The following is a 13643-nucleotide window of genomic DNA, read 5'->3' on the forward strand; positions in this document are numbered from 1 at the left end:
GCCTGCACCTCGTTAACATCACATACCTTAACGGCTTGCTCCAACTTGGCTGACAGACTGGCCACCGACTTCTGCATGCGCTCGTGTTCGTCCCTCTGCCGTTTCAGGATGGGGGCCTTGGCTTCGACTTCCTGCACAATGTCATCCAGATATTTGTTGACACGCTTGTTCTCCAGGCGCTCCAGCTGCAGCTGCTCCTGGCTCTCCAGATACGCCGTGTACAACTGCAAACACACGACTTGCTTGGTCAAGCATGTCGACAAAGAAACTGCTTGGCAACATTTTAAACATCAAATGGAACATTTTATTGAAAATTGCAAACAGTTCTAGACTAAATTAGAATAAGACGTCTGAATTTTATGTTCTGTAAAATAGAACACAGCGAAGCGTTTATAAATGTACATGTTTTCCATTCTTATTTCTCTTTGTAGTCAGGCATGGAAAATTGCAAAGCAGATTTTATGTTCTAAGACTTTGTGGGAATGGTCTGAATGACGGCTGCAACCAGGAAGCTGATTTGCTTACTTCAGTCAGCTTCATGCCGGGTTTTATTTTGGACACAGCAGCTGCTGTTGGAGACATTGTTGTTATTTGGTCCTCTGCCTGCACGCTCGCACCAGCTGGTCCTGCTAAGAAAAAAAAGTTTTGAAAAAGAGATGCTACTGAAATGTATTTTAAAATATGAGCATAAAGTAAGTTTAACACAACTGACCTCTGAGTTTAGAAGTTGACAACAGGTCATTGGCGTTGTCCAGCTCTTTCTCAAGGCTCTGGATCTTCTCCTTTAACTCGTTAACAGTTTTGTCTGCTGCGTCGTTCATCTCCTGCAGCTTTTCCTCAAGAGCCTTGTTGGCTAAAGTTGACAACATTTTTTTTTTTACTTTGATACTAGCAGCCACACGTTTACATGTATTTATTAAGGGAATGCTAATCATTAATTTTGAATTCTAATTTATTAATTTAAACTTTCCGTTTAATTTAAACGGGGAATTTAGATCTGGGATATTACTTTGGAGATGTTTCTGAACAAATTTAGACTCAAAGGTCATCACATCTTAAGTAATAAAAGGAAATAATGATATCAAACAGAGATCAAAACTGGTCTTAGAATTAATAAAGCAGACAAAAATAACAAAGAATCTGGTCTCCAAAAATCCACAAGTGTAGCAGTTCTGATTATTTACCGACTGTGCTTAAAAACTGTTTGTGTTTGATAAAAAACCTCAGTCCCTCTAAATTAACTAAATATTCTTTAAAAAAGAGTAATCAAATATTCAGCCAAAAACTGAACCAGAAATATTAACAAAAGTATGGCTGAACAAAAATCCACAATAAAAAAGAAGTAAAGTTGTGCACCCAATTTGATAATTCAGCCAAGTTTGTACTGAAACTCTCAGCTTTTACCTTCTCCAGCATCTTTCAGCAGCTTGTGTAGTTCCTCCACCGCCCGACTCAGCTCTTCACTTTTTGCTTCAGAATCTGCTGCCGCACCCTGTCAGAACAAGACTGAAATGTTATTCTAAAAAACGCTGGAACTGAGCACAAAGTTTACTCTTAGGTTTCTCCACACCTTGTATAAGTTGGAAAGTTTAATGTTGGCATTCAGTTCGTTTCGAAACTTCTCCTCTGAGTTGGCCTGCTGCTCCTTTGCCTAAAAAAAAAAAAAAAAGGAATTAACAAGCATCCAAAAAGCACAAAAAACCCCATCAAGTAATGCACTTCTTTCAAAAATATGCCAATAAACTAAAAATGGGAGCTTCAAATTAGACAATTTGTAAATACACACTTCTTTTAGTTTGTTGACCATCTCTTCACTTTGCTTTTGAAGGTGGTCATTTGAGGTTTTCAAACTGGTCACTTGATCTTGTAGTTTGGTTAACTGCAAATTAAAAATAACATTGTTAAACTGGATAAAAGACTAGAAATTAAAATCACAACACAAATTGAATCACAGCACAATGACATAAAATGAAATAAAGAGATTCTCACCTCATCTTCCTTATTCTCCAGTTTGCATTTCAGCTCCAAGATTTCATTCCCCTTTTTCCTGGAAAGGGTGAGCAGTCCCTCCGTCTTTGCCTTCAGTTCGTCTTTAAGCCAAGAAATCTGACCATGCAGCAGCTCCTTCTCTTGTTCCATACGCTTTTCCTTATACTGGAGAGACAGACAACTCTGATCAACAGCTTGCTTTTAAGGTAATATTCAATGAAGACAAAGATCGTTTCAGAACTCACTTTAATGTTTACTTCTGCAGCTTCATGTTCATCCAGCTTCACCTGCATAGCCATCTTACTAGTGTTGACTTCCATTACCTTATCATTCAGCTGCCTCAAGTCATCTGACAAAGCAAAAAACTTGATATGTCCAATCAATTTTTTATAGGCCAATAAAGAATATATATAAAAAATTATAAATAGTGCAGTTAGAATATCTTATTCCTACCATTTAAATTCTCAACTTCCAGAGATCTCCTCTCCAGTGTCCTCACAAGTTCCCGCTTTTCTCCTTCCAATTCCTCTTTGGCTTTCAAAAGCAAAGTCTGAAGAGAAATAATGGAGGTGTTTAATGTGATGGCGCTAGAGATCAGGGAAAATGTATTTATTCCATCTGAAAGTGTGGTAACAAATCTGCAGCTGTTTGATCTGCACACACATTCAACAGGAAGACATGTTAAATTGAATACTAGTCGTGTGGTTGATTTTATTAAGTCAAGACTGAGTCTAGCATCAAAGTAAGCATGCCACAATGCTTGATTCAACCATTTCAATTGTTTGTGTATGGGAGTGGGTGAATAAGAGACTCTCGCAATCCACAAACAGGGGTCGTCCAGTTTGTGACATCAGTTTGATTTTGTGCAATGCGACACAGGCTTTTTGATAGTAGTCACAAGACCTTACACGGGCTCCTTGTAGTTCAAAGAATAGACTTTAAAATATTGTTGTTAGTTTATAAATCACAGAAAGGCTTAGCACCAAAATACAATAAAAGATCGATGAACCTTCCAGTTCACAAAAAATAATTTGCAGACCTTCTGGTTCTAGTTTTTTCTGCACCCCCAGAATCAGAACCAAACATGGAGAAGCAGCATTCAGTTTTTATGCTCCTCTAATCTTGAACAAACTTTCAGAAAAACTGCTGATTAATAACTGGAACATCACAAAATGTAGTTTGGCTTTCAACCTGTCAAGTGCTTTCCCTTACCTTACTTTGCCACTGCAATGCAAGGTTTTTGCTCGTTTTATTTTCCTTCTAATCATGTAAAGTTCTTTGAATTGCCTTGTTGCTGAAAATGTGCTATAAAAATACAATTGCCCTGCAGTCATTGAATTACCGCGTTTGAAAACAAAAGCATATTAAACTCAAACAGGAAGAAATGTGTTTGAAACCTGATGATTGGTACAGTTTGGGACATTTTTTAAAATGATAGGTGGGCCAAAAGTCCTAAATAATGTGATAACAATACACCACAATAAATTAATTTATTACTTGTGCTTAGTTATTCAAACATGACTTTTCCATTTTGCTTAAAGATGTAAATTTGACTGTTTAGCAAAGAATGACAGTGATCAGTTTACTTGCGTGTTTTTTCGATTTCAGGGGATACTTAAAAAATGTTTAAAGAAGATTACAGTCTTTTTAATCATGGCTGTTGTTATCTTTGCTTGTTGGCGTGTTGTCTTACCTGCTCTGTTGACAACTTCTCCTGCGCAGACTCATTTTCCCTGTTCTTCTCACAAACACTTTTCAGTTCTTCATCTGCATTAAATGTTTAACAGTAAGTTGATCTATAAGACTCAAAAAAGGCGAAAACCAGATAGGAAAACAGGAGTAAAGCGAAGGATGTTTTACCAAGCTTCGTGAAATCCTCTTTGACTTTAAGATGTGCTTGAGCTTGAGACAAAAGCTCGGCCCGACACCGCTGAAGTTGATCAACTTTTTCGAAAAACTGTTGCTCTGTACAGGAAAAATAACCAACGCCGTAAGCATTAATCCACTTACTGAGAAGCATTTTGTCTTATTTAGCTCAAATCTAACAGTTAGCTTCAAGGAATGCCGTGTGTTTGCTTTAGTTAGCTTCCAACGGGGTTTTTACAAATCGTTAAGCAGCTTAAAAAGAGTACGTTTAATCCAATAACCCACTAGCTTCATTAGAGGCAAATACATCGGAAGTAAAACAATTACCATTTAAATTAAACAAACTTTTCACCATTAGCACTCGTCACTCTTTACTCAGCACGTTTAGCACCAACAGTTAGCCAAAAAAGCACTAATAACTCACCGCTGTCAACCCGAAACTGTTCATGCAGTGCCTTTAAAGAATCAATTTCATACTGCCGATCTAATAAAAGTTTCTCAAATTTGCTTTGAAGAGTTGTCGGTAGTTTAGATATCTCGGACGAATCCAGCTCCTGCAACAGCAGTGCCGCCATTTTCGCCACAACACCTAACCGCGCAAGCGCGATCGGTTCTCTTGTTCTTTGTGACTTTACGAGAGGGTAAAAATACGTACTGCCACCTAGTGTAATGACCTAGAATTACCAGTTTATTTCGAAAACATTCAAGCAAAATATCTTTATTTTATGTGAAACACAAAGGTGGGTAGAGTCCTCAAAAATTGTGTGTTGGTGCTTTAACAGATTTTTACACAAGTGAAAGTGAAAAGTAATCATCCAAGAAATTACTCAATAAAAAAAAGCATTGGTGAAAACTCTACTCAAATACAAATGGTCATAAAATCTGATTTAAAATGTGAAAAGGATGTAATCAGATAGATAAAAACATTTGTGCAGGTTTTGTTTTTTAAAAAACTAAAGTGAAGAAATTTATACAACACAATTGAAACATAGCAAACTAGGCCAATGAAATACTGTTTCAAATATAATTTTCTAACCTGAAACACATCCGACCACAATTTTCAGCAATCAGTAGTTAGAACAGGGTAATTCCAGTGACACAGTAGTTGACCTCCAAATTTCTCAGTGGGCTCAGCAAATAGAAAATAACAACAGAACAATTATCTTTCTTTAACACTGTATGTGTAGACTGTATGTGTGTGTGCTGCACCTTTGATTAAAACATATCTGTTCTTCATTGAGTAGTCAGAGATTTTAGAGAGAGAGCGATCATTCGAAGAAACGGTATTTCATGCATCTTGGTTGGAAAAAAGCCAGGTGAAGAGGTCATAGATACCTTTCAATGATCTCGAACCAATATGTTCAGTTTAAACTTTATGAAGTATTTTTCTATAATAGCCACAGATTCGTCATGTTCTCCACAAGGTGACGCCAAGCGCACTGATAATAACCTGCAAGGGGATTTTAAAACCGTGCTGAGAGGTAATGTGTTACTGTATATCTTAATTTTACACAAACATCGACAGAAAAGAGGGCTAGTTAAAGAAAAAGAAGGGCTAAAAGCACAAGGAAATGTAGAAAAAAGCACATTATTACTGATTTGGTCTTTATAGGTTTTAAAGCTTTACAGTGTAGGCACATTGAAATTATACACCCTGCAATTGAAGAAAAAAAAAGTCAGTTTTTCACTCATCACTTACAAGATGTATGTAACAGACGCTTACCTGCCGTTTGTTTTACGTTGCCATGGTAACCCAGAAGTTGGTGAGTTGCTCTTTTCCCGTGTCCAGAACAATGTCCTTCTTTCAGTAATATTGAGGTACGTCAGATGTTTGCAACACGTTGTTAGAATTTATGTGGGTTTAGTGAGTGAAAATGATTTGTTTGAAACACATACAAGTGAACCGGAAGAGGAATTGAAAGTGGAATATGCCAAATAGACAGAGGCAGGAGGCTCTCTCTTATTTCTGCAATTGTATTTTGATAAACTGGCAAACACGGTATTGTTGTTACATTGTTAAAATTTGTACACTATAATACTGTGACAAAAAGTACAGCATATAGAAGCATATTGTGCTTAAATACGTATTGTTGTATTTTTTTAGAGTTTCGTTCCGTGACTCTTCAGGAGAATAAAGAAACTGGACATCAGTATGAAGCATGGATTTTTTTTTTTAGACCAGTGCAGTTACTATGCATATTAAGAAAACTTTAAGTAGTATATTTATTCATGAGCATAACACTAAAGATATAGTTAATCACTTATGTGTTAAAGCTGTGTTAATGATCAAAATAAAATGGGAAAACTCTTGATTAGGCTAAAATTTTGAAAAAGGTTAAATGAAACACCAAATAAAGTTCTAATAATTTGCAAACGAAAACAATGCGCTGTCATTTTGTGCTGCAGCAAGACACAGTGAGGTACTTTAAAGACTCAAAACCCCACTTTCATGCTTTGAGTGGAAAGTACACATGCCTCATTAACTTGCTACACTGAGATGTAATTGTCCACAAAGCCTTATATTAGTGATTACTTTGTAAACAAGAAGTAAGCTGAGGAGAGGGTTTGGAGTTTGGCGTACTGGTTCCTGAGACAGCTCCCTGTTGTTGTGTTTTTCTTTTTCTGTTTGTTGTAAACAGATCATAAAACAGTGTCTCCCAACCTGAGTTAGTTTTGTGACCAGGGAGTGCAAGAACTTAATGTTCAGCTGGAGAAACAGTCATAGAAGAACAAATTAATGTAATAGCCGATACCTTTGAGAAATGTAATTTTATTCTAACATGCACAAGTTCATCAACCCAGAGTAACATCTCTATAAAAAAGGCTTTTCACTTTCTATTAATTTTGTTTTTGGCTTTGCTGGACTTTATTTTGAAGTCCAGCAAAGTAACCGATTTATATTAGAAAGTTTGGTCTCTTTTATTCCGAAGAAACTATAAAACTCTAGAATGATCATAAATTAAAAAGCTTGAGTTTGGTGCAAAAATATTTAATCAGAACCAAAAATCACTCTTAGCAGTGACATAGTACGCATTCTGCACAGATATTTATTATTTAAATCTGCCTTAAAGTAGTCAGTAAGTAATGAGAATACTTTGTGGTTTCAAATACCTGCTGATAGGTGTGTCTGTATCCTTGTAATGTAATTGGAAGGTAGGGATGTCAAGATTGGTCACTGCAGAAACCTTGCAAGTCACAACCAGGCCCGGAAATATTTTTTTTAAGAGTTTAACTTAAAGGGATGGTGTATCCTGTTAAGTTCCTGTAACTGCCCTCTGTGAAGGCTTGACTTGTTTCCGCAGTTTCAGTTAAAGTTATTTATTAATCGGGTCCTTTGTGACATACACCTTGAAGGTATTCAGCTCCTGTCTGGACCAGTTTGGACAAATTCCTCAGTGCCTTATGGGCCCACAGTCTTTGAGGTACCGTTACAGAACAAAAGACCCTAATTAACCACAGAAGAGTTGCAGGCAATATTTGCTGCAGGTTGTTAACTATTTTCTGACATTCAATTGTCCCACCTGGTTACCAAGATGTTCAATTACCTATAGCAACATTACAGTGCAAACCAGCTCAAATCTGAGTCATCTGAGTCGCTGTCAGGACTTGTTGCTGCATTGCAGCATGATCTTAATCATGTTGACAAGTGATTCAAGCAACAAGGTACACATAACAGCATAGCAATGTGACAGCAAGCTTCTATTCAAGGAAAAGTTTTAAAGAAATGCATTGTATTTTGCCACCAGGTATACATCAAATCTTTCAATTTTGACCAATAGTTCTCCAAGCTTTAGGACTTTGTACTACGACTGCTTTTAATTTTTGTTAATCCATTTACCTAAACACAACAAGATTTTCTGCAGAAAAAAAAGCTGAGAAAAAAAGGAGTGTCAGATGTGAAAGTACTACAATGCACGAACAGAAGCGGAATCAGTTCTTAAACAAGTGGAAAAATTTAATGTTTTGACTTAAACATCTATTATGTAATTTTTTTTAATAGGTTAAACAAAAAAAAGGAAACAAATTGAGTTCTTTCCTGCTATTAACAAAGTGCAACATGGAAATATAGAAACATTCGCCAATAAATGTTCATGTACTGGAATAATAATCACTGAAAAACCATTTAACTTTGAAAGATTTTCAGAAAGCCTGAAAAAGATTTACGATAAGCATTTTAAAAGTATTCAAGAAATATGTCTCCTTGGAATCAAACTGTCAGTAATGTATGCGTGGGCTGAGTCATTCAAACTACTGGAGACATACGATTTGCACCTAGACTAAATTTAGCTAAATAACGTTGGAAAGTTAAGTGCACTGTAATTTACTTTTCTCCAACTGTTAGGCAATAGTATCATTACTCATGCTCATACAACTGAGTCATGTTTCCTTTTGCCCTCCCTCCTTTTTATTCCTCAGTTGTTAGCTCACAAGTTTGGTTATAACATTCATCTAGTCTGGTGTCATCTTACTCTGAAGATTTAAACCTAATTAATAACATGAGTCAACACATTTTTTACATCATCTCAGCACTGTTAAAGTGATGTTAAGATGATGCAAAACTGTCATTAAACAGTGTCTACCTGAGCTAGATTGGTAGTAAAAGGAGGTGAAAAAGGACTGAGAAAACTCTCGTTACACAATTTTTACTGCACAATACACAAAAATCCCAGATTTGACCTTTCAGTCACTTTAGTCCAAATCTCTTGTCCCTGCCAGTCTTGTGGATAAAATAAAAACTTCTAATTCTGCAAGTGCTGTTATGGAATATCCAAAGTATCTATATTTATATGACCTTGACTGTTGTATGACCATGACACAGTACTGAACCATTGGTTTTGATGCTAAAAGATGATAGGTCTAGTTAGATTCAGATGATTTTTTTCCCGTTTTAGTTGTAGAGTATTGAAATTAGGGTAAGTTTGTTTTGTTAGATGTGTTTGTATGCTTTTTATTTGTTGATTAAAATGCTACTAGGTAGATCATTGAGATGGGTGGGTCATGAAGAAAGATGGACAAATTAAATATTAAAACAATCAAAGTTCATTTATACAAATATATTTTCATGCTCTTATTTTTTCCATATTTAGTCAAGCCTGGAAGATATTTCAATTAAATTCCATACTTTTCCACACAGTAAACAATGACACTCAAAGTAGGTTTTAGCCTCATAGATAGTGCCACTAAACACACTTTTACTGTTACATAAACTTTCTTACATCCACTGTCCATGTTTGGTCCCTGAGCTAGTGGGTCATAACATGGCCTCATGGAAATTTGTTTTTATGTGGATGAAGTAGAGCATGGCAGCTGGGTTTTCCAAGAGTCCAAACATAAAAATGCGCATAAGTTATCCAATTAGCAGAGCTGTAAACAAAGGGGGGGATCAAATGGTTTGAGTGGGAGTAGAATCATGTGGTCAGTGTAGCGGTAAACACTGAGGTAAACATTTGTTTGAGAGGAGCCATGAGTCAAGTCTGTCTTGGGGCCTGTTTCAGAAAGAAATTTCAGATGGTTATTTATGTAACTGGGCAGAGGAAATTCTTGGAACTTAGAAAGTGTAACGGAGAAATGCTACTCTTTGCAGTTGTAAAATATCTAGGTACTTAACAGTTACCTAAATAGCATCTGGTTTTGCTTTTGTTATGAAATAATGTTCTAGAATATTCATCTAAACACGATCTTGTTGTTTCTGTGACTTGTAGTTGAATGAGATTGCAGGATTTTTATCCCACCGTCGCGTGCCGTCACGTTCTGCATTCTGAGCGATTTATTTGATTTAAGTGAGTTAGACCAGGGATGTGTTCAAAACTGCTGGAAAGAGATTCTCAAGGAATCTCTTGATTCAACTTTAGCTGTAATTGGAAACATTTTCAGCTAAAGTTATTATGTATATTTTCTATTTTTAGATTGCTAAAAGCTTAGACTTTTGAAGAACACCATTTTTCTCCAGTTAATCTCCTTCAAAGTGCGATTTGTAGAAATTACTGCCAAAGTAAAATTTTCATGAATAATACAACTGTCCCAGTGACTACATGTTTAACTGTGTCTACTTTTTCATTTTCTTTTAGATGGAAGTGCTTTTAGCACAGTGCGTACAGTAGTTATTTTATTGTAAATAAATTGTTTCTATTAAAATTTCCTTGTGTTTTTGTTGTTCTTTCCAATATAAATTACCACTGGCTCAGTACTTCTCTGTTTAGCATTGTCTTTTTTTCTCTCAATAGAACCACTAATGGGGAAGTTGCTATTCTTAACTTTGTTTACTTTCAGTTTTCGTTTTTATATTTAGAGTTATCCTGTCTCCGAGCTTCTGTGCATATGTGTCTTTTTCCTGGAGAAATTTATTAAAAGAGCTATTGTTGTTATCAACTTTGTTTATTTTCTTTGTGTCTTTTTAATTGAAAGTTTCTCCTGACTGAAAAATTAATCATAAAAAGGTAATGAGGCACAGGAACGTTTTTTTTAATACGGTGTCTTGTCCAGTGATGTGGGACTCTGAAATATTGTTTGAGTGGTAGGCCTGTCATGATAAGTTGCCCCAGAAGTTATTGCGCTAAACAATAATATGGTTGTTTTGAGTCCATTTTCAAATAACATAATGGTAATGGCATAATAATGTAAGACTATACTCCCAAAGATCAATAAACCTTCAATTCTAAATGTCCAAAATAAATAAACAAAACAACAAATAAAATGAATTATGAAGTCTCTGTAAACAAAGTTGTCCTTCAATAAAAGGGCTTCAGACTGAAGACTTTTGTCATTCAGGGTTTGGTAGTGCTTGTTGTCTGCCCTTATACAGAGAGTAAATAGGTCTAGGTCAGCAGCAGCTAGTCTGGCTGACATGTCTAGGCTTCTCAGGAAAACTTCGAGTTATCAAAATGGATTCAATGAGTCTTAGGCATGCAACTTTCCAAGGAGGCCTACCTGCTAGAGGCAATTCACTTAATAGCAGATGTGGTATAGTGAACTCAAAAACACATGTATATCCTCAGTCAAATATGTGTTTGCGTGTGACAGTCTGACTGCCTTTACTTGATAAGTAATTAAAAATCCAGTGCTTCCAAAGATTATTGGAAGTTGCCATGCTTGCATGAAGATGCACTGGAGGGTGTTGTTTTCTGCTAAAAGGTTCAAGGCAAACGTGATTTGGTGTGCATGCATGCATGCAATCCAATCATGCTAACTTGTCTTTGAAAGATATAAAGAGCATACACAAGAATGAATAAGAAGACAATATTAATACTGCAGGGGAATTTGACTAGCATGTAAATTACAGGAATATAGAAAAAAGTCAAGTTTAGCCTTACAAAAAATAAAACAAATCAAAAAGCAAAAAAAGAGGTGATGTTTTTATTTTACCTATTGAACCTAAAAGAGGAATCCATCATTAGTTCACTGAAAGGTTTTCTTCTCAAATCTAGAGCATCAACAAACTGGGTGGTCTGGCTTTTGAGCTCTGTTGGCCTGCCTCTATCCACTAACAGATAAAAGTTAATGATGTACTTTAAAAGCAGACTGTGGTTTTTGTTTTAATAGACGTATTTAGAAGCCATTTCTGCAGATATCAAACTACTTAATTCAATTAAATTCTGATTAATCTGTGGGTTAGCATTGAAGGTCTTCACCTAAAAAAAGCGTGATTAGTTTTTATTTTCTGGTTTTGAAATGCCAGGGCTTAGCAGAGGTCATGGGCATGTCAGAACCTACTGTATGTTGTTACATGACAAATAAGGTTGTTTAACATGAAACATCCTCCTTCCGGAGTTTCGCTCTGATATCCTTAACATCTCTGCATATGGGTGACTTTACACCTCTGGCCCACTGGTGCTTTTATTTAAGGTAAAACATATCAAACTCTTAACTAAAAAAGAAACAAACCTTTCTCCTGTAAATCCTAAAAAAAAGAGGAAATGAAGTATTTTTAACTTCAAATCATAGGGTTTTGTTTTGTTTGAAGATTTTTTACAGATATTTTTGAAGAACCATGCACATAATAACATTAGATTTTTTTTAAATGTTCTTTACAAAAATCTTAGTTTTATTTTGAATCATTAACAGTTTCTGAAATGATCAGAGTCCATCTGTTACACACAAACGTGCCAGATTGAAATTCACCTAAATTCCTTTACTTTCCAATTTTGATTCTCCTTATATTAATTAACTATAATTAATTATATTGTAATTATAATGATCTAACTACTAAACACGAACAAGTTTAAAATGACCTAACTATTAAACATGAACAAGTATAAAAAGACCTACTAAGTTTAAAATGAACTAGCTACTATTTTTTTTCTCAAATATCGGCGTCTCTGACTCCAGGTAGAGCAGGATGTTCTCTGCCTTGTTGCACTGCTTCAGCAGGTCCTTGAAAATGGCCTTGCCCTGTCGTACGACCTTTTTTGGGCTCATGCTGAGGAATCTTGGTTCAGTTTCAATCCAGCGTTTCTCAAACAGACGATAAAAGATGGCATTAAATTTTTCTGGAGGGTAACACCTCTGTCCCGATTTCTCAATGATCCTCTGGATCAGATTGCTGACTAAGCTTATCATTGCCATTTTTCTGATCTTTATCTCTTCAGTCTCGCTCTGGTTTTCTTCTGGTTTGCTCCGGTTGTTGATGAAAAGACGGTTGACCACCACCTCCAAGGCTTCGACGGTAATGGTCTCTACGGGTGGAGAACTCCTTCTACTGGGCATGATTGCTGTAGGTTTTTGAGTTTGAGCTGCTAAAATAGCGAGAACAAGAACAGATCTGGGCTCTGCAATAAACAAGTGCAAAGTGACGGATAGAGAAAAAGAAAGAGCAATAAAGACCCTGCCTATGACAGAGTCATAGGCAGGGTCTATGACATAGGCATCAAATGCATAGGCATTTGATGCCTATGCCACGTCATAGGCATCAAACCCACCTGAGCAACAGTCTTATGTCCTCATGTAACAAGTCACGTTGCGTCAGCAGCCTCTCTACTGCAAATGTCGCCTTCAGACTATCTAACTACTTATATTATTTACAGTTGGGCTGCGGCGTCTGCAGCCATCAGGTTTTATTTTAGCACATGGTTTGTGTAGCTCACACTGCCTCCCGTTCAACCTGCTGCTTTTTCATTTCTGACGGCTTTTAGTTTGTCTTCATGGATGAAGCTACATCTTCATTTTCCTCTGGTTGTGACCAAAATAGGAAGAAATTATTTTATGAATATGAATTGCGGTTTATTGGTGTTTATGAAACATAGATATTTTAGGAAAACCCTGTTCTGGTGTCCTAATTGTTCACCATGTTTGTCTTATTCAGGGGGACTCTGCTTATCTCATGAGAGCTGATGATTTTACTGTGATTTATTGTCGCTATTAATATCCGATGTTTGGGGAATTTTCCCTCAGCCGTATTTAATCATTAAGGCTCATTAAGACAATGAAAGATGCGAGTTAGATTAACTTATTTTATCAGGCTGTGATAAACAGTAAACTGACTGACGACATGCTAGCTAATGCTAAACTTGCTCGTTCAACAGTGACCCCACAAATACAAACCTGTGTGTGAGTGTGTGATGGTCCATCCTGCTCATCTCAATGATCAATTTTAGGAAAAAATAATAAAATTAAAATGTTCTGTTTCTGTGCACAAACAGAAACAGAAACCCAATGTCCATGTTGGGTTCAATTGTGCTTCAATAGCCACTTGGCGTGTGTGTGTGTGTGTGTTTCATCTCTTCCCTTCAGAAGTGATTTTCCTTTGGGATTCCTGCAGCTCAGGGATTGAGAACCGGCCGGTCTGCCCATCA

General features: G+C 36.3%; 1 protein-coding gene across 3 annotated transcripts in view; it reads right to left on the reverse strand.

Moving 5' to 3' along the window:
• Nucleotides 1-4457, reverse strand: part of tprb (translocated promoter region b, nuclear basket protein) — a 35798-nt gene extending 31341 nt beyond the window's left edge. For 2 of the 3 annotated variants that reach the window (XM_028027449.1, XM_028027446.1), the window contains exons 1-12: nt 4280-4457; nt 3850-3954; nt 3683-3756; nt 2443-2539; nt 2235-2338; nt 1990-2154; nt 1787-1879; nt 1571-1651; nt 1405-1492; nt 713-853; nt 526-629; nt 27-224 (exon numbers count right to left, since the gene is read on the reverse strand). In XM_028027449.1, the coding sequence (XP_027883250.1) occupies nt 27-224; nt 526-629; nt 713-853; nt 1405-1492; nt 1571-1651; nt 1787-1879; nt 1990-2154; nt 2235-2338; nt 2443-2539; nt 3683-3756; nt 3850-3954; nt 4280-4430 (1401 nt within the window). In that variant the 5' untranslated portion in view covers nt 4431-4457. The remainder of the gene's footprint in view (nt 1-26; nt 225-525; nt 630-712; nt 854-1404; nt 1493-1570; nt 1652-1786; nt 1880-1989; nt 2155-2234; nt 2339-2442; nt 2540-3682; nt 3757-3849; nt 3955-4279) is intronic. The other variant, XM_028027448.1, reaches the window with a different exon arrangement.
• Between the last annotated feature and the right edge of the window lie 9186 nt (nt 4458-13643).

This window comes from Xiphophorus couchianus, chromosome 9, assembly GCF_001444195.1.
Source record: "Xiphophorus couchianus chromosome 9, X_couchianus-1.0, whole genome shotgun sequence".
NCBI lineage: Eukaryota > Metazoa > Chordata > Actinopteri > Cyprinodontiformes > Poeciliidae > Xiphophorus > Xiphophorus couchianus.